We start from the raw sequence: 26,463 nt of genomic DNA on the forward strand, positions 1-26,463 counted from the left end.
TTGGACTATCAAACCAGCTGTTCCTAAAGGAAATCAACCCTGAATATTCATTGGAAGGACTGATACTGAAGCTGAAGCTCCAATAGTTTGGCCTCCTGATGCAAAGAGAAAACTCATTTGAAAATATCCTGATAGTGTGAAAGATTGAGCGCAGGAGGAGTCAGGAGCAACAGAGGATGAGATGGTTGGTTGGCATCACTGACTCAATGGACATGAGTTTGAGAAAACTCCAGGAAACAGTGAAGGAGAGGGAAACCTGTTGTGCTGCAGTTCATGGGGTCACAAAGAGTTGGACACAACTTAGCTACTGAACAACAAATATGTCATTCTCATTTCTTGTCTTGTTTTTCCCTTGAGCAGGTCCAGATTCATCCTATATCTTCTTATATATTCCTTCTGCCTGATGGATTTCCTTTTTTATTTTTGGTAATGCTGTTCCTCTGTTGATTTATTATTTCAGTTTTTGCATGTTTGGCAAGGTCTTTATTTTGCTATAATTTTTGAAAGATACTTAAGTTTGTTAAGAATTCTAAGGTAATGTTTTTGCTTGAGTACTTTAATATCTGACCTATTGCCTTGTTGCTTCAAATAAGATGGCTGTTTCTGCCCATCTGTACATAATGTATCATTTTTTAATCTCCTTTTTAAGATTTCTTCTTTTTCTTTTTTCCCCCCAGTTTTCAGGAATTTGACTATGGTATGCTTTGGTCTGTTTTTTTCATGTTTCCTGTGCTTGGATTTCCTGGAACTTTTTGGGTTAGATTTTAAACTTTTTAGTCTAGATTTATAGATTTTAATGTTTTTATTGCTGTTTAACAGTATTACACAAGTTAATAGTTTCTAACAGCACACATTTTTTATTTCACACTTTTTGTGTGTTGAAGTCAAGGAAGGCTTAGCTGGGTTTTCTGCAAGATTGCAATCAAGGTATTACCCAAGGATATAGACTCACTGGGGCTTTCCAAGTGGCACAGTGGTAAGGAATCTGCCTGCCAATGCAGAAGATGCAAGAGATGTGAGTTCAATCCCTGGGTCGGGAAGATTCCCTGGAGAAGGAAATGGCAACCCACTCCAGTATTCTTGTCTGGAAAATTCCATGGACAGAGGAGCCTGGTGAGCTATACAGTCCACGGGATTGCAAAGAGTTGGACACAACTGAGCACACACACATGTAAACTCACTGAACCTCAACTAGGAGAAGAATCACTTTTAAGCTTATGTAGTTGTTGGTAGAATTTAATTCCTTATGGTTGTAGGACTGAATATTTTAGTTTCTTTTCGGCTGTTGGCCAGATACTACCCTCAATAATTTGCCTCAATAACTTTAGGTCCTTCCAAAGTGGCCAACAGCATCATCAAATTTAGCAAGGGAGAGAGCCTCAGAGTGGGACAAGTGCCATAATCCTATGTAACATAATCACATAAGTGACATTTAATCACTCTTGCCACATTCTGTTGGTTAAAACAAGTTGCATGACCCATTCATAAAAGGGGAGTTCACATAGAATTGTGAACAACAAAGGGTAGAGACAATAGGCCCAACTCTGAAACTGTATGTCATACCTGGTAAGTTTTTAATTGGAGGTCAGACATTGTAAATATTTCTTTGTTGAGACTTGGATTTTTCTGTATTCTATATTCCTCAATTTTATTTTGAGACTGAGTTAAGTAATCTGGAGATAATATTGTTCTTTGGGGTCTTGCTTTTAAATTTCTAATAGGTAGAACCAGACAGGCATTTATTCCAGGACAGCAAGCAAGTTTTCTGGGGGCAAGTTTTCTCCCAGAGGACATTTGGTAATGTCTAAAGACATTAATACACTGAGAACTATTGCTACTGGCACCTAATAAGCTGAGGCCAAGGATTCTGTTAAACATTCTATATTGTACAATGAGGAGTTACTCCAAAATAGAAATACCACTAAGTGAGAAATCCCAATGTATATGAGGCAGTTAGGACAATATTTTGCACTGAATATGTTTTCAGTAGTACTGAGGTTAAGAAATGCAGGTCTACAGCTAAATCGGCTCAATTTAACACAAAATCCTTACAGATAGTCTACCTATGGCCTATAAATTACATGGTTTTATTCTTTGGGGAAAACAAGAAATATTTCTAGGCAAATGTGAGCTCTAGATATTTTTCTCTCTAATCCTTAAAATGGTCCTTTTCACGACCCTGGGACATTCCTCACACGTATATGCTGGTGAATACTAAGAAGTCTATAAGAGCACCTTCCAAAGATCTCTGGAAATCTGTCTCTGGTTAACCCTGTTATTTGGCTGTGCAAACTTTGTCCTCCCTGGATTCGCAGCCCTGTCTTCTCCTGTCAGGGACATTTCTGGGTTCTCACTCCAGTCAGCCAGGCAACTAGTTAGCAGCTAGCTGGGTGAGTGTAGGGCTTATCTCAATGTTTCTCTCCTCTAAGGAATTACTGTCCTTTATTGCCAGGTCTTGGAAATCAAGATGTCTTAAAAATTAACTGTCACTTTACATCAATCATTTTTATTTTTAATTGAAATGTAATATAACATTTATATTTGTTTTGGGTATACAACATAATGATTTAATATACGCATGCCTTGTGAAATGATTACCACAATAAATTTAGGTAATATCCCTCACCACATATTAATACAATTTGTGTGTGTGTGGTGAGAACTTTTTGAGATTGCTTTCTTAGCAACTTTCAGTATACAATACTGTATTGTTAACTGTTATCATTGTGCTATGCATTAATTCCCAAAACATATTTATCTTGTAACTGGAAATTTGTAACTATTAACCACCTTCACCCATCCCCCACCACAAACCTCTGGCAAACACCAATCTGTTCTTGATATTTAATATAAGATTTTTTCTTAGATTTCACATGCAAGTGATATCACACAGTGTTTAACTTTCTCTGACTCATTTCCCTAGGCATAACACCCTCAAAGTCCATTCATGTTGTTGTAAATGCAAGAGTTCCTTCTTTTCTATGGCTGTATTATTCCATTCTCTCTCTCTCTCGTTGTTTCTAGCTGGAGGGTGAATCTGGTCCCATTTGCCCCATCTAGGTCAGAAGGGGAAGCATTGCATTTCTCTGAACTTTTTGTTTTGTATTAGATGTCTTGTATGAGGGAGCAGCAGAGACAGTGTCCTCCTATCTAAGGGTCTTGGCTATTGTTGCCTTAGATGCTACTTTGTTGTTTTTTAGTCACTAAGTTGTGTTTGACTCTTTTGTGACCCCATAGACTGTAGCCCACCAGTCTCCTCTGTCCATGGGATTTCCCAGGCAAGAATACTGGATTGGATTGCCATTTCCTTCTCCAGGGGATCTTCCCAACCCAGGGATCAAACCCACATCTCCTGCACTGGCAGGCAGATTCTTTACCACTGTGTCACCAGGGAAGCCCAGCTGCTATTTTAGTCAGTTTCAATTCCTTACTGGTTGAAAATACAGGCACTGAATTCCAAATTATTTTACTTTTAAAATATCATGGCTATTACAGTGCGTGTTTAATAGAAAACAAAATGGACATATAAAACATGACTCTCTGTCATAAATCCCTCAGTTACTCACCCAGATGCAAAATCTTTTAAGATTTAGTGTATTTTTCTCCTTCTTTTTCTTTCTCTCAGTGTGTGCATGTGGACACTACACATCTCCACATTAAAGTTTGGCTACCTGTGAGTTTTTGGTGTCATGTGAATTACTTCACTGTCAACTTTCTCATTTTGATTTTTTGTTGAAACTTGCTTCAAAGGACTATCTTGTCACCAATTCTTAGTAAATCTGTTATTTTAAAGTTTTCCAATCTCTTAATTAATACTTTATTTCCTTATATGGTTCCTTTGCATAATAAAATGTACCTTAATTCATTGCAAGGACATTGGAAAGCAATCAAATCCAGTAGGAAACATCTATTTTTAATCACCTCTAGAAACTAGTACCACTAATTTTGCTTTGTTAAATAGCTTTTTAAATTAAAATGATCATCTTGTAACTAAATTTTGATCTGCCTTTGTTAAAACTTGAAAGATCAAATGTCTGTATCCATTGACTTCTGATGAATTATAGTTTATGAAGCTCATTACTAAAACTGTGAACTCTTTCTTGCTCATAGTTTTATTCAAATCTTAGTATTCATAAATGAGGACACTGAGGCAGAGAGAGGTAAAGGAGCTGGCTTAAGGTCTTCTTATTGCCAAGTGGCAAGTCAGGATTAAAACAGGGACTCTGTCTCCAGTCTGTGCTCCTCCAGGGAAAAGTGCCTCTGAAATAAGGAAAAGCAGCATGATAGAACAGGAGGAGCCCAGAACAGGGAGTTTACTGCTTTTTAAATGTGTAAAGGCAACTTACCCTCTCTGGGTCTGGTTTTCTCATCTGTAAAATTGGAGAGGTTTGGTTTAAATTAGAGATTTGCAAACTTTTCCTGTATAAGACAGTATAATATTTTAGGTCCTGCAGATCATTTCACAACTATCAACTCTACGGTTATAGGAGGAAAGCAGCCACAGACAATACAGAAGTAAATGAGCATGGCTATGTGTCAACAAAACTTTATTTACAAAAAATATGAGGCAGACTGGATTTGGCCCATGGGCTGTAGTTTTCCCTACTCTCATCTATAATAATATTAAAAGTTATTTACTTTCTTCCAATGTGTCCTGAGGCAGAACATCATAACAAGAAAAGTGATCCTAGATTTTATGTTTTAAATTTCCAATTAACTGTTTTTTAGATTAGAACCATAACTGGTAAGTTACTCAAAATTCCGGTTTGGAAATCACAGCATTGTCATTCACTAGGTTACATGATTCTGATCGGGTCATTTGACTATTCTGAGACTGGGTTTCTTTGCAGAATGGCAATGATGATATTTAACCTATGTAAGTTTTTGTGGGGATTAAGTCGGATAATATTTGTGAGTGTGTTTTGAAAATAGCACTTTCACAGTATTTGTTCTGTGTTGACTCTCCCACAGGAGTACCAGTTCATGATAGGGCTCAGTAATGGTATGCTCTGGGCATCTTATTTTGTCACGTTCCTTCTGATGTTTTCAATCATCGTCTGTATACTGTGCGTGGTTTTATGTGCCAAGGCAAGTATCTGTTTGAATACATCACGCTGCAGCTACACTTTGAGAGGGATAAAATAATTGTGGGTGGGAGCTGCATGGGTTTTAGGTTGCAAAATAATAGATGTGTTTATCATTGACCCTCTGGGGAATTCAGAAGCTGCTCAGTCTATCAGCAGACACAAACCATTGATCCCTTCTGTGGGAAATGAGTTATTTAGTTAAGTTTTGCCATTTCACTTGGGGTTATGGAAATGTTTTAAGGCTGTTTTATTTCACCTCGTTTTCCTGTGACACCACTTCGAGTGTGACTAAACTGGCTTCACAATTGTATTGTAGATTGCACCTATAGTTGTCCTCAAAAACAGCGACCCATCCCTCATCTTTGTCTTTTTCCTGTGTTTTGTCATGGCCACCATAACCTTCGGCTTTCTGATTAGCGCATTCTTCAGTAAAAGTGAGTACAAGACTCCTTCCGTGAAACATTTTAACTGTTTCAACTGACTAAAAGAGGATTTTATATGGTAGTTTCTTTTAAGCTTTAGTTGCCACTTCATATAGAGCCTCTGCTTGCATTCTAAATTTGTCTAAAAACATACATGTCATATAAACGTGAAATGATTTGAGAGGAGGGGCAAAAATTAGTGAAAATTAATATATTAATAGCATAGGATGCATGGGAAAAGAGAATAAAAATCAACATAAGATCACATGTGACAAGAGGATATAAACTAAAATAGGGTCATGTGAAAACATTTATTTATTCATTTACTCACTCAGTGAAGTCTTTGGATCATTTATCACATACCTGGAACATTATCAAATATACCAAAAACAAATGAGAATTTTCTGCCCTGTTCTCACTTACAAGGGGGATGTGTGACTGAATAAATTCAAACTGGCCTAGTTAGGGAATTTGTAGAATTGCTTCTCCTGTGGTCATTTTCTATTATTTATTTTAAAAATAAGTAAATTTTGTTTTTCAGAAAACAAACCTTCACCATTTTTTGGCTTTTATATCTATTTTATCTGCTAAGCAATTAAAATATTGCCTTCTTTCAACCATGTAGGGCGCAAGTACCATGAAGCAAATGTATTATGGTAGAGAAATTTGTATTTTTATTGTTTTCAGCAGCAACACTGCTATTGGCTTGTTCTTACAAAATAGAGCAAAATAACTACCCTCTACCACAGAGCACAGGAAAGCTATGGGTGGAGAGAATTATGTCAAAGTAAGCCTGAAGATAGTGGCAGTGGTTCAGTCACTAAGTTCTCTGACTTTGCCACCCCATGCTCTGTAGCCTGCCAGGAGTCTCTGTCCATGGGATTTCCCAGGTAGGAATACTGGTGTGTGTTGCTTGAAGGTGACATGCCAAAGAGTAACATAAAGTAGGCAAATATCAATGAATGACTTACTTGCCTAAAACAAGCATACCCCTGAGTCGAAAAGATCCCCTGGAGAAGGAAATGGCAAGTCATTCCAGTACTCTTGCCTGGGGAATTCCATGGACAGAGGAGCCGGGCAGACTAGAGTCCATGGGATCGTAGAGTCAGACACGACTGAGCAACTAGCTTTCACTTTTCACCATACAAATCACTGTAACCCAGATGACTCTCTTTGATGATTTTGTTATCAGCCTTTTTAATGTATTTTTATAAAATATAATAAATAAATTTTTGAAATATAAGACTGAGTATTTAGAAAGTGACTAAAGCTTTTCAGTTTCAAAAGTTTCAAAATAAATGGTAATCAGGTAGGTATATTCTTATGATGTGATGAGGGATGCTGTACTTCTAGAGGTTATTAAGCTAAGTGGCCATAAATAAAAAATTAAAAGGCAGGATTTTATAAACGTAAGGATCAATTCTTCTTTAAATAAGTAAGTATCCACATTATTGTATAAGAAAGGGCAAATTCCAGAAAATTTCCTTCCTCATGTTACTCATCCATTCATTTAAGCAAGCAAAGTATTTATTAAACAACTACTTTCTGTTAAACACTGCTTAAATGCTGATGATACAGTAGTGAACAACACTGGTAACACAATGGTGAACAGGGCAGACAGTTTCTCTTCTAGAGTTTACATTTTAGAGCTCTTTTGTAGTAAAATAGGGGTATTTCTACTTCAAGATTTTGTATGTTATGTACTGACTATGTTTTCCATCTTACATTTCAGCTACACTGGCTGTTTCTATTGGAGGTTTCCTCTTTTATCTTACCTTCTTTCCATTTGTAATAGTCATCACCACGTATGGAATGTTGAGCCACACGGGGAAGCTGGCTTCCTGTCTCATTTCAAATATTGCAGTAGCTTTGGGGATTACTACTATAAGCAAGATGGAAATGAAGGGTGGGTTTTTTCTTTATAAAAAATTTACTTTGATGATTTAATTCCTAGGAAGAAAATGTAGGTGATCTGGGATTGGCAGTATAGTAAGTGGAAAGTGGGTAAAAGGAAACTTTAGTGCCTCTTAAATATTTTTCCTGGTTTGTACTATTTTTATCATAAAAATGATATTTATATACTATATATGTATACAGTATAAATTTATACATGAAATATGTACATGTAAATATATACAAATGTTCATTTGTTTGTTTTCATGCCTTTATATCAGTGGCCTATCTGGGGGAAAAATTGGCTACCTAGGGAACGTTGACAATGTCTAGAGATATTTCTGGTTTCTAATTGTCATAACTGGTGGAGGAGTGCTACTGATATCTAGTGGGTAGCAGTCAGAGATGTTATTAAACATCCCACAAAGTACAGGACTGCCGCTGATATAATTATCTAGCTCCAAATGTCAATAGCACCAAAGCTGAAGACATTCTGTTCAATATATATTAAAATATATGAGTTCACACTGTTTAATCTAGTTTCAATTTAATATCAATTTCCTGGCAATCCAGTGGTATGGACTCTGCATTTTCACTGCTGAGGGCCTGATTAGATACCTAGCTGGGGAACTAATACCCCACAAGTCATGGAGTTCTTCCTACAAAAATAAGTTCTTCCTACCTTTTTCAGTTTCTTATATTCATTTCCCTTTCCAACCATGAGAAATCTGACCCCCACCATTGTTAAAATAACTATTAAATTGCTCAATTTTGCAATACTCATAAATGCTTACAGAAATGTGTTTATCTACTCCACTGTAAAGAACTAACATTTTAAGTATAACGATTGCTTGCAAATCTTTTTACATTTAATCTGAGTCTAGGTAGTCAAAGTACTGTGTTCAGAAATTATTTAGATTAGTATTTCTTATTACTTTCAGTGACTCAGTTGTGTCTGACTCTTTGCAACCCCATGTACCGTAGCCCACCAGGCTCCTTTGTTCATGGGATTCTCCAGGCAAGAATCCTGGAATGGGTTGCCATTTCCTTCTCCAGGTGACCTTCCCAACCCAGGGATTGAACCTGGGTCTCCTGCATTGCAGGCAGATTCTTTACCATCTGAGTTACGAGGAAAGTATTACTTTTAGTGTGGTTATGTTATTCTTTTGAAATATGGATATGTACATCTGTTTCTGCCACATTTTTAATCTCCCATCATTGCTTATTTAATATAAATTTCTAAATATGTAGATATTAACACAGATTTTTAAAAGTAAAATCCTAGAAAATAAAGTATACTCAGATAAAAATCATTCCCTCCCTGTACCAGTACTTTGCTCCCTTGTGGTTAGTCTTATTTATTTCTGTTTTATCTTCTATGTGATTTATATTCTAAGAAGATCAACAATACTGTATATTTTCATATTTATCTCACTTTTAAGTAAAATTATTGGTGTAATGTATACACATTTACAATGTGCTTTTTTTCAGCCAAAAATATATTCTAGAAATCTTTCCCTATGAGTACAGATATATTTATTATTTTTTACAGATACATTATTTTTTACAGATACATTGTGTGGATGTTCATTCAAACAATCAACTATGCATGAGCATTTAGGGGATTTACAATATTTTTAAAAATTAATTAATTTATTTTAATTGGAGGAAAGCTACAATATTGTGATGGTTTTTGACGTATTTCAACATAAGTTGGCCATGGGTATATGTGTGTCCCCCCATTGTGAACCCCCTCCCAATTCCCTCCCCAACCTATCCATCTGAGTAGTTGCAGAGCTCTGACTTTGGGTACCCTGCCTCATGCATTGAATGTCTTTGGTCCTCTGTTTTACATATGGTAAAATACATGTTTCAATGCTATTCTCTCAAATTATTCCACCCTCACTTTCTCCCACTGAGATCAAGAGTCTGTTCTTTATATCTGTATCTGCTTTGCTGCTCTGCACATTGGGTCATTGGTACCATTATTATAAATTCCATATATATGTATTAATATACAGTATTTGTATTTCTCTTTCTGACTTGCTTCACTCTGTATAACAGGCTACAGTTTCATCAACCTCATTAGAACTGACTCAAATGTGTTCTTTTTTATAGCCGAGTAATGTTTCACTGTGTGTATGTACCATGACTTCCTTATCCATTCATCTGTCAATGGACATCTAGGTTGCTTCCATGTCCTAGTTATTGTAAATAGTGCTGCAATGAACATTGGGGTACATGTGTCTCTTTTACTTCTGGTTTCCTCAAGGTGTCTGCCCAGCAGTGAGATTGCTAGGTCACATTACAGTTCTATTCCCAGTTTTTAAAGGAATCTCCACACTGTTCTCCATAGTGGCTGTACTAGTTTGCATTCCCACCAACAGTGCAAGAGGGTTCCCTTTTCTCAGCACTCTCTCCAGAATTTATTTTTTATAGACTCTTTGATGATAGCCATTCTGACCAGCATAAGATGATACCTCATTGTGGTTCTGATTTGAATTTCTCTTGAGAAACCTGTAAAAAGGTCAGGAAGCAACAGTTAGAACTGGACATGGAACAACAGACTGATTCCAAATAGGAAAAGGAGTACGTCAAGGCTGTATATTGTCACCCTGCTTATTTAACTTATATGCAGAGTACATCATGAGAAACGCTGGGCTGGAAGAAGCACAAGCTGGAATTAAGATTGCCGGGAGAAATATCAATAACCTCAGATATGCAGATGACACCACCCTTATGGCAGAGAGTGAAGAGGAACTAAAAAGCCTCTTGATGAAAGTGAAAGAGGAGAGTGAAAAAGCTGGCTTAAAGCTCAACATTCAGAAAACTAAGATCATGGCATCTGGTCCCAACACCTCATGGGAAATAGATGGGGAGACAGTGGAAACAGTGGCAGACTTTATTTTTTTTGGGCTCCAAAATCACTGCAGATGGTGACTGCAGCCATGAAATTGAAAGACGCTTACTCCTTGGAAGGAAAGTTATGACCAACCTAGATAGCATATTAAAAAGCAGAGACATTACTTTGCCAACAAAGGTCCATCTAGTGAAGGCTATGGTTTTTCCAGTGGTCATGTATGGATGTGAGAGTTGGACTGTGAAGAAAGCTGAGCACTGAAGAATTGATGCTTTTGAACTGTGGTGTTGGAGAAGACTCTTGAGAGTCCCTTGGACTGCAAAGAGATCCAACCAGTCTATCCTGAAGGAGATCAGTCCTGAGTGTTCATTGGAAGGACTGATGCTGAAGCTGAAACTCCAGTACTTTGACCACCTCATACGAAGAGTTGACTCATTGGAAAAGACCCTGATGCTGGGAGGGATTGGGGGCAGGAGGAGAAGGGGATGACAGAGGATGAGATGGCTGGATGGCATCACCGATTTGATGGGCGTGAGTTTGAGTAAACTCTGGGAGTTTGTGATGGACAGGGAGGCCTGGAGTGCTGAGATTCATGGGGTCGCAAAGAGTCGGACACAACTGAGTGACTGAACTGAGCTGAAACATGAGTGAAGTTGAGCATCTTTTCATGTGCTTTTTAGCCATCTGTGTGTCTTCTTTGGAGAAATGTCTGTTTAGTTCTTTTGCCAGTTTTTCATTGGGTGGTTCATTTTTCTAATATTGAGCTTCATGAGCTGCTTGTATATTCTGGAAATGATTTTTTTGTTATTTGTTTCATTTGCTATTATTTTCTCCCATTCTGAACTCATTCTATGAAGCCACCATCACCCTGATACCAAAATCAAAGATGCCATGAAAAAAGAAAAAAAAAAAAAAAAAAAAACAAGAACAACTGCCCAGCAATATCATTGATGAACATAGATGCAAAAAGTCCTCAACAAAATTCTAGCAAACAGAATCCAACAACATATTAAAAAGACTATACATCATGATCAAGTGTGCTTTATTCCAGGGATGCAAGGATTCTTCAATATTCATAAATCAATCAACATGAAACACCATATTAATAAGTTGAAAGATAAAAGCCATATGATTATCTCAATTGAAGCAGATGAAGCCTTTGACAAAATTCAACACCCATTTATGACATACCAGAAAGCAGGCAGAAAAGGGACACACCTCAACATAATAAAAGCCACAAACGACAGATCCACAGCAAACATTATCCTCAATGGCGAAAAACTGAAAGCGTTTCCTCTACAATCAGGAACAAGACAAGGGTATCCACTCTCACCACTACTATTCAACATATTTCTGGAAGCCTTAGTCACAGCAATTAGAGAAAAAAGGGAAATAAAAGGAATCCAGATTGGAAAAGAAGAATCTCTTATTGTTTGCAGATGACATGATCCTCTACATAGAAAACTCTAAAGATGCCACCAGAAAATTACTAGACCTAAACAATGAATATAGTAAAGTTGCAGGATATAAAAGTAATACACAGAAATCCCTTGCATTCCTATACATTAACAATGAAAAATATAAAGAAAAACTAAGGAATGAATCCCATTCAACACTGCAATGAATAGAATAAAATATTTAGGAATAAATCTACCTAAAGGAACAAAAGACCTGTATACAGAAAACTATAAAACACTGATTATGTTATATGAAAAAATCAAAGGTGACACAAGTAGATGGAAAAATACACCATGTTCATGGGTTGGAATAATCAATATAATGAAAATGAGTATAACACCCAAAGCAATCATAGATTCAATGCAAAACCTATCAAACTAACAATGGCATTTTACACAGAACTAGAACAAATAATTTCACAATTTATATAAAAGCACAAAAGAGCCTGAATAGTCAAAGCAATCTTGAGAATTAAGAATGGAACTAGAGGAATCAACCTTCCTGACTTCAGACTATACTACAAAGCTACAGTCATCAAGACAGTATGGTATTGGCAGAAAGACAGAAATATAGATCAGTGGAACAAAATCGAAAGCCCAGAGATAAATCCACACACCTATGGACAACTTATATTTGAAAGGAGGCAAAAATATACAACGGAGAAAAGACAGTCTCTTCAACAAGTGGTGCTGGGAAAACTGGTCAACTACCTGTGAGAGAATGAAACTAGAACACTTTCTAATACCATACACAAAAATAAATTCAAAATGGATTAAAGACCTAAATGTAAGACCAGAAAATATGAAACTCTTAGAGGAGAACATAAGCAGAACACTTTCTGACATAAATTACAGCAAGATCCTCTATGACCACCTCCCAGAGTAATGGAAATAAAAACAAAAACAAATAGGACCTAATTAAACTAAAATATTTTGTACAATGAAGAAACTTTAAGCAAGGTGAAAAGACAACCCTCAGAAAGGGAGAAAATAATAGCAAATGAAACAACTGACAAAGACTTAATCTCCAAACTATACAAGGAGCTCAAGCAGCTCAATACCAGAAAAACAAACAACCCAATCAAAACATGGGCAAAAGAACTAAACAAACATTTCTCCAAAGAAGATATACAGATGGCTAACAAACATATGAAAGGAGGCTCAACATCAGTCATTATTAGAGAAATGCGAATAAAAACTGCAATGAGGTATCATCTCACATGAGTCAGAATGGCCATCATCAAAAAGTCTATAAACAACAAATACTGGAGAGGGTGCAGAAAGGGGAATCCTCTTATGCTGTTGGTGGAATGCAAACTGGCACAGCCACTGTGGAGAACAGTGTGAACATTCCTTAAAAAACTGGGAATAGAACTGCCATACAACCCACTAATTCCACTGCTGGGCATACACCCTGAGGAAACCAGAATTGAAAGAGACACATGTACCCCAGTGGTCATTGCAGCACTATTTACAATACTATTTACAATAGCTAGGGCATGGAAGCAACCTAGATATCCATTGGCAAATGGATGGATAAGGAAGTTGTGGTACATATACACAGTGGACTATCACCCAGCTATAAAAAGCAATTTCAGCTCTAATGAGGTGATGAACCTGGGGTCTATTATACAGAGTGAAGTAAGTCTGAAAGAGAAGTACAAATACTGTATTTTAATGCATATGTATAGAATTTAATAAGATGGTAATGACTATCCTACAAACAGGGCAGCAAAGGAGACACAGATGTAAAGAACAGACTTTTGGACTCAATGGGAGAAGGTGAGGGTGAGATGATTTGTGAGAATAACATTGAAACATGTATATTGCCATATGTAAAATAGATGACCAGTGCACATTAGCTGCATTAAGCAGGGCCCCCAATGCTGGTCCTCTGGGACAACGTAGAGGGATAGTGTGGGGAGGGAGACAGGAGAGGAGTTCAAAATTGGGATGAGCACATGTATACCTGTGGCTGATTCATGTTGCTGTATGGCAAATACCATCACAATATTGTAAAGGAATTATCCTCCACCTAAGATAAATTAATTGAAAAAAATATAATTATTGACATATAGTTGACTTAAGTCCCCATTTTTTACCTTTACTACAATAAATCATTTAAAATTAATGTTTTAAAAGTTGAAGGATACTTGATTTACATTATTTTGTTACTACCTTGTGTAGAGTGCAGCCATTCAGATATATGTATGGATGTATGTGTGTATTCATATATATATATATACTTTTCAGGTAGTTTTCCTTTATATGTTATTGTAAAATATTGAGTATAGTTCTCTATGCTATATAGTAGGACTTTGTTGGTTATCTCTTTCATATATAGTAATGTGTATATATTAATCACAACCTACTAATTTATCCCCCCTTTCCCCTTTGTTAACCATAAGTTTCTTTTCTATGTCTGTGAGTTTCTGTTTTGGAAATAGGTTCATGTATTGTTGTTGTTTAGTTGCTAAACTCTTTTGCGACTTGATGAACTGTAGCTGCCAGCCTCCTCCATCCACTGAATTTCCCAAGCAAGAATACTAGAGTGGGTTGCCATTTCCTTCTCCAGGGGATCTTCCAGACCTAGAGGTTGAATCCTCATCTCCTGTATTGAAGGAGAATTCTTTATCAGTGAGCCACCTGAGAAGCCCAAGTTTGTGTGTGCTAAGTCACTTCAGCCGTGTCTGACTCTTTTCAATCCTATGGACTGTAGCCCTCCAGGTTCCTCTGTCCATGGGATTCTCCAGGCAAGAATACTGGAGTGCACTGCCATGCTCTCCTCCAGGGGATGATCTTCTTGACACAGGGCTTGAACCTGGGTCTCTTGCATCTCCTTATCAGCAGGTGGGTTCTTTACCACTAGTGCCACCTGGGAAGCCCAGCCCAAGTTCACATGTATCTGATTTTTTATTCCATGTATAAGTGATATGATATGTGTCTTTCTCTGTCTAGCTTATTTCATGTAGTATGATAATTTCTAGGTCCATCCATATTGCTACAAGTGGCATTATTTCATTCTTTTTTATGGCTGAGTAATATTCTGTGTGTGTGTGTGTGTGTGTGTGTGTATGCCACATCTTCTTTATCCACTTATCTGTCGATGGATATCTAGCATCCATGTCTTGATTATTGTAAATAGTGCTGCAATGGACATTGTGTTGCATGTATCTTTTCAAAGTGTGATTTTCTCCAGATATGTAACCAGGAGTGGGATTGCAGGACCATATGGTAGTTTTAATTTTAGTTTTTTAAGGAACCTCCGTACTATTTTCTGTAGGGGCTGTACCAACTTACATTCCCACCAACAGTGTAACTTTTATTTGCAAATATCTTGATGATGGCCATTCTGGTTGGTGGGGCTCCCCCCATAGCTCAGCTGGTAAAGAATACAGCTGCAATGCAGGAGACCCTGGTTCAATTCCTGGGTCAGGAAGATCCAGTGGAGAAGGGATAGGCTACCCACTCCAGTATTTTGGGGGCTTCCCTTGTGGCTCAGCTGGTAAAGAATCTGCCTGCAATGCAGGATACCTGGATTGGGAAGATCCCTTGGAGAAGGGAAAGGCTACTCCAGTATACCCACTCCAGTATTCTGACCTGGAGAATTCCATGGGCTGTCTAGTCCAATTTCACCAACTGTATAGTCTGTAGGGTTGCAAAGAGACAGGACTGAGTGACTTTTTACTTTCACTTTCATTCTGATTGGTGTGAGGTGATATACCTCATTTCAGCTTTTTTTTTCTCATTTTGATTTGTGTTTCTGTAGTGAGTAGCAACGTTGAGCATCTTTTTATGTGCCTTTTTGCAATCTGTATGTCTGTTTAGATGTTCTGCCCATTTTCTTTGAGCAGATTGTTTTTGATATTGAGCTGTATGTATTGTTTTTATCTTTTGAAGATTAATTCCTTGTAGAATGCATCATTTACACATATTTTCTCCAATTTTGTAGGTTGTCTTTTCATTTATTTGTGATCTCTTTGCTGTGCAGAAGTTTTAAATTTAGTTTATTTTTAGTTCCATTACTGTAGGAGATGGATGCAAAAAGATATTATTATAATTTATGTCAAAGAATGCCCTTCATATGTTTTCCTCTAAAAGTTTTATAGTATTATATTTAGATCTTTGATGCATTTTGAGTTTATTTCATATATAGTATTAGACAATGATCTAAAATCATTTTTTATTTGTAACTGTCCATTTTTACCAGCACAGTTATTGAAGATACTGTCTTTGCTCCATTGTATCTTCTTATATCTTTTGTCATATATTAATTGACCATAGTGTTTGGGTTTATTTTTTGGATCATTATGCAGTCTTATTGATATATATGTCTGTTTTGTACCAGTACCATACTGTTTTGATGACTGTAGCTTTGTAATATAGCCTGAAGTCAGGGAGCCTGATTTTTCCAGGTCTGTTTTTCATTCTGAAGATTGCTTTTGCTTTTGGGGGTCTTCTTCGTTTCCATACAAATTTAAAATATTTTTGGTCTACTTCTGTGAAAAATACCATTGGTAATTGCATTGAATTTGTAGAGTGCTTTGAGTAGTACAGCCATTTTGAAAACATAAATTCTTCCAAACCAGAACAAGGTGTATCTTTCTATCTGTTTGTACTATCTTTGATTTCTTCCATCAATGTCTTCTAGCTTTCAGAGTACAGGTCTTTGGTTTCCATAGGTAGATTTATTCCTAGGTATTTTATTCTTTTGGATGCAGTGATAAATGGGATTATTTCCTTAATTTCTCTTCCTGGTGTTTCATTTTTAAAATTTATTTATTTATTTGAAGGATAATTGCTTTAAAGAATTCTGCACTTTTCTGCCAAATATCAACATGAATCAGCCGTAGGTATACACATGTCCCCTCCCTCTTGAACCTCCCTCCCATCTCCCTGCCCATCCCACCCCTCTAGATTGTTACAGAGCCCCTTTTTGAGTTCCCTGAGTCAATACAGCAAATTCCCGTTGGCTATCTATTTTACATATGGTAATGTAAGTTTCCATGTTACTCTGTCCTTTCTCCCCTCCCCCCATGTCCATAAGTCTGTTCTCCATGTCTTTTTCTCTATTTCTGCTCTGCGAATAAATTCATCAGTACCATCTTTCTAGATTCCATATATATGCATTAGTATACAATATTTATCTTTCTCGTTCTGTCTTAGTTCACTCTGTGTAATAGGCTCTAAGTTCATCCACCTCATTAAAATTGAGTCAAATGCATTCCTTTTTAGGGCTGTGTGATATTCCAATATATATATGTGCCACTGCTGCTTTATCCATTCATCTATTGATGGACATCTAGGTTGCTTTCATGCTCTAGTTATTGTATATTTTGCTGCAATGAACATTGGGGTACTTGCGTCTTTTTCAATTTTGGTTTCCTCAAGGTATATGGCTAGTAGTGGGATCGCTGAGTCGTATGGTGGTTTTATTCCTAGTTTTTCGAGGACTCTCAATACTGTGGCTGCATCGTGGCTACATCAGTTTACTCCCCCACCAACAGTGCAAGAGCATTCTCTTTTCTCCACATGCTCTCCAGCGTTTATTGTTTGTAGATTTTTTTGATGATGGCCATTCTGACTGGTGTGAGATGGTATCTCATTATAGTTTTGATTTGCACTTCTCTAATATTGAGTGATGTTGAGCCTCTTTTCATGTGCTTGTTAGCCATCTGTATGTCATCTTTGGAGAAATGTCTGTTTAGGCCTTTCCCCCACATTTTGATTGGGTCATTTATTTTTCTGGTATTGAGTTGTATAAGCTGCTTGTATAAAATATGGAAATTAATCCTTTTTCAATTGTTTCCTTTGCTATTGTTTTCTCTCAATCTCAGGGTTTGTTTGTTTTTTTTTTTTTTTTAACCTTGCTTATAGTTTCTTTTGTTGTGCAAAAGCTTTTAAGTTTAATTAGGTCCCACTTGTTTGTTTTTATTTCCATTACTGTAGGAAGTAGATCATAGAGGATCTTGCTTTGATTTATGTCATCAAGTGTTCTGCCTATGTTTTCCTCTCAGAGTTTTATAGTTTCTGGTCTTACATTTAAGTCTCTTTTCCCCATGTTTCCTTTTCCCATATTTTTTCCCATATTTCCTTTCCCATGTTGGGGAAATTTTGAACTATAATCTCTTCAAAAATTTTCTCATACCCTTTCTTTTTCTCTTCATCTTCTGGAATCCCTATAATTCAAATGTTTGTGCATTTAATATTGTCCCAGAAGTCTCTGAGACTATCCTCAGTTTTTTTTCATTCTTTTTACTTTATTCTGCTCTTCAGCAGTTATTTCCAGCATTCTATCTTCCAGCTCACTTATCCATTCTGCCTCGGATATTCTGCTATTGATTCCTTCTAGAGTATTTTTAATTTCAGTTTTGTCTCTGTATGTTTATGCTTTATTTCTTCTAGGTCTTTGTTAATTGATTCTTGCATTTTCTCTATCCTACTTTTGGGGTTTTGGATAAACTTTACTATGATTATTCTGAATTCTTTTTCAGATAGCTTGCTTATTGCCACTTTATTCATTTGGACTTGTGTATTTCTAGGTTCCTTCCTTTGCATGGTATTTCTCTGCCTTTTCATTATTTTTTTAACTTGTGTTTGAGGTCTCCTCTTCCCAAGCTTCAAGGTCAAATTCTTTCTTCCTCTTTGTTTCTGCCCTCACAGGGTTGGTCCAGTGATTTCGGTAAGCTTCATGTAGGGTATGACTTGTCCTGGTGGGAGGAGGTGAGGCTGTTCCCACCCCACCCCCCACCTCTGATAGGGCTGAATGAAGTGATAATCCTGTCTGCTGATGACTGGTTTTGTATTTTTGTCTTGTTTGTTTTTTGGATAAGGCAGCCTGCACAGGGTGTTACTGGCAATTGGGTGATGCTGGGTCTTGTATACAAGTGGTTGCCTTTGTGGGAGTTCTGATTATTTGATAATCTCTAGGGTTCGGAGTTATCTGGTAGTCTAGGGAATTGGAGTCAGCTCTCCAACTCCAAAGGCTCAGGGCCTGATATGTGGTCAGAAATGGAGACTCCACAGGTGGTTGTTATGGCATTAAACGGGGTTAAAACAAATACACAAAAACAAGAAACAAATGGCACACCCCAGGCAAATGACAATTACAAAATTAGGCAAATAATAACTAAAATAATGGAATATACACACATACATATGTGCCCATAAGCAAAACCAAAGCTGTCCAAAATAAAAATAAAGTACAATAGATTGACCCAAACAAAGGAAACAAAAAATGATATCCACCAGTTAAGAATAAAACTAACTAAAGCACAAACTGGAAAAGAAAACTAAAGCAAGGTGCCAACTAGGGAATAAAGCAATGAAAACAAAGCAAGCTAACAAATATTGTGAGAAAAACAAAAGAAAGAAGATAGAAATGCAAAGTTAAACAGAGGTCAATAAAGAAGATTTATATATATTAAAGATTAACTGCAGCAGGAAAAGAACAGTAGGCAAAGCAAACAAAGGAATAAATGTAGGGAAAATAATAATTAAAAATTTTTTAATTTAAATTAAAAAAAAATAGAGAAAAAAGGAAAAAAGAAACAACAACAAAAAAAGGAAAACCCCATAGAACTACAAGAGGCCAATGTAGAGGCAGAGGTAGATAACAGAAATAAAAAGTGTGATTAAAAAAAAAAACAGTTCTCAAAATCTTTAAAAAATCGACAACTACAACAACAGAGGGAGAAAAGGCAGAAAAGGGTGTGTGTGTGGGGGGCGGGATTAAAAAAGTCCGGAAGCAGCTACAGAATATGTCAAAATACAGGAATAATTAATGTTTTTCTTGTGTCTCTGCTGTCAGCGTCCTTTCGCTAGGAGTCTCAGTCCATCTCTCCTCCCTAAAATGCATTTTCCTTGGAAGGAAAGTTATGACCAACCTAGATAGCATTTTAAAAAGCAGAGACATTACTTTGCCAACAAAGGTCCGTCTGGTCAAGGCTATGGTTTCTCCAGTGGTCATGTATGGATGTGAGAGTTGGACTGTGAAGAAAGCTGAGCACTGAAGAATTGATGCTTTTGAACTGTGGTGTTGGAGAAGACTCTTGAGAGTCGCTTGGACTGCAAGGAGATCCAACCAGTCCATCCTGAAGGAGATCAGTCCTGGGTGTTCATTGGAAGGACTGATGCTGAAGCTGCAACTCCAATACTTTGGCCACCTGATTCGAAGAGCCAACTCATTTGAAAAGACCCTGATGATGGGAAAGATTGAGGAGGGGAGGAGAAGGGGATGACAGAGGGTGAGATGGTTGGGTGGCGTCACCGACTCAATGGACATGGGTTTGGGTGGACTCCGGGAGTTGGTGGTGGACAGGGAGGCCTGGCGTGCCGCAGTTCATGGGGTCACAAAGAGTCGGACATGATTGAGCCACTGAACTGAACTAAACCTTGATTCCAGCTTGTGGTTCACCCATCCTGGCATTTCCCATAATGTAATCTACATATAAGACAAAAAAGCAAGGTGGGAAAATATACAGCCTTGTTGTACTCCTTTTCCATTTTTGAACCAGTCAGTTATAGAATTCTAACTGTTGCCTCTTGACCTGCATACAGATTTCTCAAGATGTGGTCTGGTACTCCCACCTCTTTAAGAATTTTTCACAGTTTGTTGTGATCCATGGAATCAAAGCTTTAATGTAGTCAGTGAAGCAGAAAGAGATGTTTTTCCGTTGCTTTTTATATGATCCAGTGGATGTTGGTTATTTGATCTCTGGCTCCTCTTCCTTTTCTAAACACAGCTTGTATATAAATTGAGATCTGGAATTTCTCAATTACTATGCTGCTGAAGTCTAGCTTGAAGGATTTTGAGCATAACATTTATAGCATGTGAAATGAGCACAATTGTATGGTAGTTTGAACATTCTTTGGCATTACTCTTCTTTGGTGCTGGAATGAAAACTGACCATTTCCAGTCTTGTAGCCATTGCTGACTTTTCCAAATTTGCTGACATATTGAGTGCAGCACTTTAACAGCATCAAGAAACATCAACGTTCCTTAACTCCAAAGTTTTGTGACTTTTTTTTTAAAGCTCAATAAACTTCTCAGAGAATCTATCAGAAATGTACCAGAGAATTAACATTAATACTTCAAGCCCTAGTTCCTGAATGCCTCTTACTAAATTGTTTAAGCCTTGATTTCCTCAACTGTAAAATAGAGATGACATTACCATTTCACCACTTTAAATATCTCTATTCTGGCCTTTAGAGTTTCTGCTGAAAAATCATCTGATATCCTTAAGAATATTCTCTTGTATGTTACTTGTTGCTTTTCCCTTGTTACCTTTAACATTTTCTCCTTGTTTTAATTTTTGTCAACTTGATTACTGTCTTGGTAAGTTTCCTCCTTGGCATACCCTGTTTGGGACTCCCAGCACTTCCTCATCCTTGAATATTTTCTTTCCCATGTTAGTGAGGTTTTTGACTATTATCTCTTCAAATATTTCTCAGTTCCTTTCTCTCCTGCATTGGCAGGAGCCACCATTGAGCCACCTGGGAAGGTGAGGAAGGCCTTAATGACTCAAATAACTATGATATTGTGGTCACTCACCTCGGCCAGACATCCTGGAGTGTGAAGTCAAGTGAACCTTAAGAAGCATTCCTACAAACAAAGCTAGTGGAGGTGATGGAATTCCAGCTGAACTGTTTAAAATCCAAAAGATGATGCTGTTAAAGTGCTGTACTCAATATGTCAGCAAATTTGGAAACTCAGGAATGGCCACAGGACTGGAATAGGTCAGTTTTCATTTCAATCCCCAAAAAGGGCAATGCCAAAAAAGATTATTCCAACTGCTGTACATTTGCACTCATTTACAGATTAGCAAGGTTAGGCTCAAAATCTTTCAAGCTAGGCTTCAGTAGTACGTGCACTGAGAACTTCCAGATGTACAGAGTTTCAAAGAGGCAGAGGAACTAGAGATCAAATTGCCAACATTCATTGGATCATGAAGGGAGTTTCAAAAAAACATCTGCTTCTGCTTCATTGACCACACTAAGCCTTGACTGTGTAGATCACAAAATGCTGTGGAAAATTCTTAAAGAGATAGCAATACCAAACCACCTTACCTGACTCCTGAGAAATCTGTATGCAGGTCAAGAAGCAATAGAACTGGACATGGAACAACTGACTGGTTCCAAATTGGGAAAGGAGCACGTCAAGCCTGTATATTGTCACCCTGCTTATTCAACTTCTATGCAGAGAGCATCATGCAAAAATGCCAGGCTGGATGAATCACAACCTGGAATCAAGTTTTCAGGGAGAAATATCAACAACCTCAGATATGCAGATGATACCACTCTAATAGTAGAAAGAGAAAATGAACTTAACAGCCTCTTGATGGAGGTAAAAGAGGAGAATGAAAAGACTGGCTTGAAACTCTGTATTAAAAATTATGGCATCCAGTCCCATCGCTTCATTGCAAATAGAAGGGGAGAAAGTGGGAGCAGTGACAGATTTTATTTTCTTGGGCTCTAAAATCACTGCGGATGCTCACTGCAGCCATGAAACTAAAATATGCTTGCTCCTTGGAAGGAAAGCTATGAAATTAAAAACCTAGACAGCGTATTGGGATTCCCAGGTGGCGCTAGTGATAAAGAACCCTCCTGCCAATGCAGAAGACATAAGAGATGGCAGTTCAGTCCCTGGGCTGGGAAGATTCCCTGAAGGAGGACATGACAACCCACTCCAGTATTCTTGTCTGGAGAATCCCATGGACAGAGGAGCTTTGTGGGCTACAGTCCAGGTCGCAAAGAGTCAGACAAGACTGAAGCAATTTAGCACACACACAGGCAGCATATTAAAAAGCAGAGACATCATTTTGCCGACAAAGGTCAGTATAGTCAAAGCTATGGTTTTCCCAGTAGTCATGTACAGATGTGAGAGTTAGACCATAAAGAAGCATGAGGGCCAAAGAATTGATGCTTTTGAATTGTGCTGTGGAGGACTCTTGAGATTCCCTTGGACTAAAAGAAATCAACTCTGAATATTCATTGGAAGGACTGTTGCTGAAGCTGAAGCTCCAATTCTTTAGCCACCTGATTTGAACAGCCAACTCATTGCAAAATACCCTGATGTTGGGGAATATTGAAGGCAAAAAGAGAAAGGTGCTGTGGAGGATAAGATGGTTAGTTAGCATAATTGACTTGATGGGCATGTGTCTGAACAAACTCTGGAAGATAGTTGAGGACAGAGGAGCCTGGCATGCTATAGCCCATGAGGTCACAAAGAGTTGGACGTGACTTAGTGACTGAACAGCAAAAATGACAGTGACTAATGATACTGAGCATCTTTTCTTGTGGTTATTGCACATTGGTACAACTTCTTTGGAGAATTATTGCACATTAGTACAACTCCTTTACCCATTTTTAAGTCAGTTGTTTATTTTGTTCAGTTGTAAGCATTTTATATATCCTAGATACAAGCCCTTTATTATATATATGATATTTTCATCTATTTTGTAGGTTGTATTTTCACTTTCGTGATAGTACTTTTTCATAGACAAAGGTTTATATTTTTGATCACATTCAATTTATCTCTTCTTTCATTGTTTATGTTTTGGTATTGTCTGTTTGCCAAATTGAAAGTAATGACTATCTGCTCCTGTGTCTTTTGTAACAGTTTTTAAAAAATAGTTTTAGCTATTAGATTGAGTTTTTCAATCTAAGTTACTTTTATTGCAAGTTGAGTTCAACTTGCATGTGAATATCCAGTTATCTCAACAGTACTAATGGAAAAGAGACTTTGTTCCCAATTTGTCATAGAATTCTTGTCAAAAATAAATTTACCAGTACCCACAATTGTATTATATTCTTCTACATATCTATCCTTTGCTAGTAACACACAATTTGGCAGTTTTGAAATTGAGAAGTATAAGTCTTCTAATCTAGTTCTTTATCAAGACTGTTTTGGCTATGCAAGGTCCTTTGCAATTCTATGTAAATTTTACAGTTTAGCTTTTTTATTTCTGCAAGCAGTGCTATTGATATTTCAAAAATGTTAGAGCCAGTAAAGAGATTCAACAAAGTTTCAGGATACAAAGCCAACATACAATAATCAGTGGTATATCTACAAATCAGTAATAAACAATCAAAAAGGAAATGAAGAAAACCATTCCATTTACATTAGAATTAAAAGAATAAAATGCTTATGAATATATTTAAACAAGAAATGCAACAGGTACATTGACTGTTACAAAACATTGCTGAAAGAAATTAAAAAAGACATAGGTAAGTAGGAAAACATCCTGTGTTTAGGTATTGAAAGAGTAGTTTGTTAATACCTAAAAGAGTCTGTAGGTTCAATGCAATAGTGAAAGTGTAAGTTGCTCAGTCATGTTCCATGCTTTGCAACCCCATGGGCTATACAATCCATGGAATTCTCCAGGCCAGAATACTGGAGTGAGTAGCCTTTGCCTTCTCCAAGGGCTCTTCCCAACCCAGGGATCGAACGGGGGTCTCCTACATTGCAGGCGGATATATATGCCTGTATATATATATATATACATATATATATATGAAATATATATATATATATGTATATTTCCCAGCATCAGCATCAGTGTCTTGTCTGATTTTGGAGTGCTTTTTGGTTTTTGGAGGTATTCCTTGGTTTTCTTCATTTCCTTTTTGATTATTTATTACTGATTTGTAGATATGCCACTGATTATTGTATGTTGGATTTGTATCCTGAAACTTTGTTGAATGCTTATTAGCTCTAACATTTCTTTTTTTCATAGGATCTTTTGGATTTTCTGTACATAAAATCTGTGAGTAAAGATAGTTTTTCTTCTTCCTATCCAATTTGGTTGCCTTTTATTTCTTTATCTTGACTAATTTTCATGAATATAACATCAAACACAGTGTTGAATAGGAGTGAGAGAGTGGACATGCTTATTTTGTTCTTGATCACTAAGGAAAACTTTCTATCCTTCACCACTGAGTGTGATTTTTAGTTGTGGGTTTTTTTTTTAATAGATTATCTTTTATAGGGGATTTTTTTTATTAAGAAAGTGCCCCCCCCTTTTTTTTTTACAATTTTGTTGAGATTTTAAACTTTTCAATATTGAAATTGAATTGTTGGATATTATCAAGTACTCTTTCTACATCAGTTAAAATAAACATGCCACTTTTTAAATTCTGTTTTTTGTTTTGTAGAAGTATGAGTCACAAAAATATATATTTTGAAAGTGTGCAACAGTACAACTTGATGATTTTATATCCGTACGTGAAATAATCATCATATTCAAGCTAATTAACACATACAACACCATGTGTTGTGCTATGCTTAGTCGCTCAGTTTTGTCCAACTCTTTGCAATCCCATGGGCTGTAGCCCACCAGGCTCCTCTGTCCATGGGGATTCTCCAGGCCAGAATACTAGAGTGGGTAGCCATGCCCTCCTCCAGCAGATCTTCCCAACCCACGGATTGAACCCAGGTCTCCCACAATGCAGGTGGATTCTTTACCATCTGAGCCACCGGGGAAGCCCATGAATACTGGAGTGGGTAGCCTATCCCTTCTCCAGGGGAACTTCCTGACCCAAGAATTGAACTGGGGTCTCCTGCATTGTAGGCTGAATATTTACCAGCTAAGCTACCATAGTTACTTAGTGTATGTGTGTTAAGAACACTTAGAGCAAAAACCACCACAGTATTGTAAAATAATTAGCCTCCAATTAAAAATAAATTAATTAATTTAAACAAAAAGAATAAAATACTTAGGAGTATATCTACCTAAAGAAACAAAAGACCTATACATAGAAAACTATAAAACACTGATGAAAGAAATAAAAGAGGACACAAACAGATGGAGAAACATACCGTGTTCATGGATTGGAAGAATCAATATTGTCAAAATGGCTATTCTACCCAAAGCAATCTATAGATTCAATGCAATCCCTATCAAGCTACCAACGGTATTTTTCACAGAACTAGAACAAAGAATTTCACAATTTGTATGGAAATACAAAAAACCTCGAATAGCCAAAGTAATCTTGAGAAAGAAGAATGGAACTGGAGGAATCAACCTGCCTGACTTCAGACTCTACTACAAAGCCACAGTCATCAAGACAGTATGGTACTGGCACAAAGACAGAAATATAGATCAGTGGAACAGAATAGAAAGCCCAGAGATAAATCCACGAACCTATGGACACCTTTATCTTTGACAAAGGAGGCAAGGATATACAATGGAAAAAAGACCACCTCTTTAACAAGTGGTGCTGGGAAAACTGGTCAACCACTTGTAAAAGAATGAAACTAGAACACTTTCTAACACCATACACAAAAATAAATTCAAAATGGATTAAAGATCTAAATGTAAGACCAGAAACTATAAAACTCCTAGAGGAGAACATAGGCAAAACACTCTCCGACATAAATCACAGCAAGATCCTCTATGACCCACCTCCCAGAATATTGGAAATAAAAGCAAAACTAAACAAATGGGACCTAAGGAAACTTAAAAGCTCTTGCACTACAAAGGAAACTATAAGTAAGGTGAAAAGACAGCCGTCAGATTGGGAGAAAATAATAGCAAATGAAGAAACAGACAAAGGATTAATCTCAAAAATATACAAGCAACTCCTGAAGCTCAATTCTAGAAAAATAAATGACCCAATCAAAAAATGGGCCAAAGAACTAAACAGACATTTCTCCAAAGAAGACATACAGATGGCTAACAAACACATGAAAAGATGCTCCACATCACTCATTATTAGAGAAATGCAAATCAAAACCACAATGA

The 26,463-nt window shown here is 37.0% G+C and overlaps 1 protein-coding gene across 1 annotated transcript in view; it reads left to right on the forward strand.

Moving 5' to 3' along the window:
* The window catches only part of LOC122433542 (phospholipid-transporting ATPase ABCA3-like), a 273,275-nt gene that overhangs the window by 60,413 nt on the left and 186,399 nt on the right, over positions 1-26,463 (forward strand). Inside the window, exons 7-9 of the mRNA XM_043456580.1 lie at positions 4,972-5,088; positions 5,404-5,521; positions 7,242-7,415. Coding sequence (XP_043312515.1) covers positions 4,972-5,088; positions 5,404-5,521; positions 7,242-7,415 — 409 coding nt within the window. The remainder of the gene's footprint in view (positions 1-4,971; positions 5,089-5,403; positions 5,522-7,241; positions 7,416-26,463) is intronic.

Source organism: Cervus canadensis, chromosome 32 (assembly GCF_019320065.1).
Source record: "Cervus canadensis isolate Bull #8, Minnesota chromosome 32, ASM1932006v1, whole genome shotgun sequence".
Taxonomy (NCBI): Eukaryota; Metazoa; Chordata; class Mammalia; order Artiodactyla; family Cervidae; genus Cervus; species Cervus canadensis.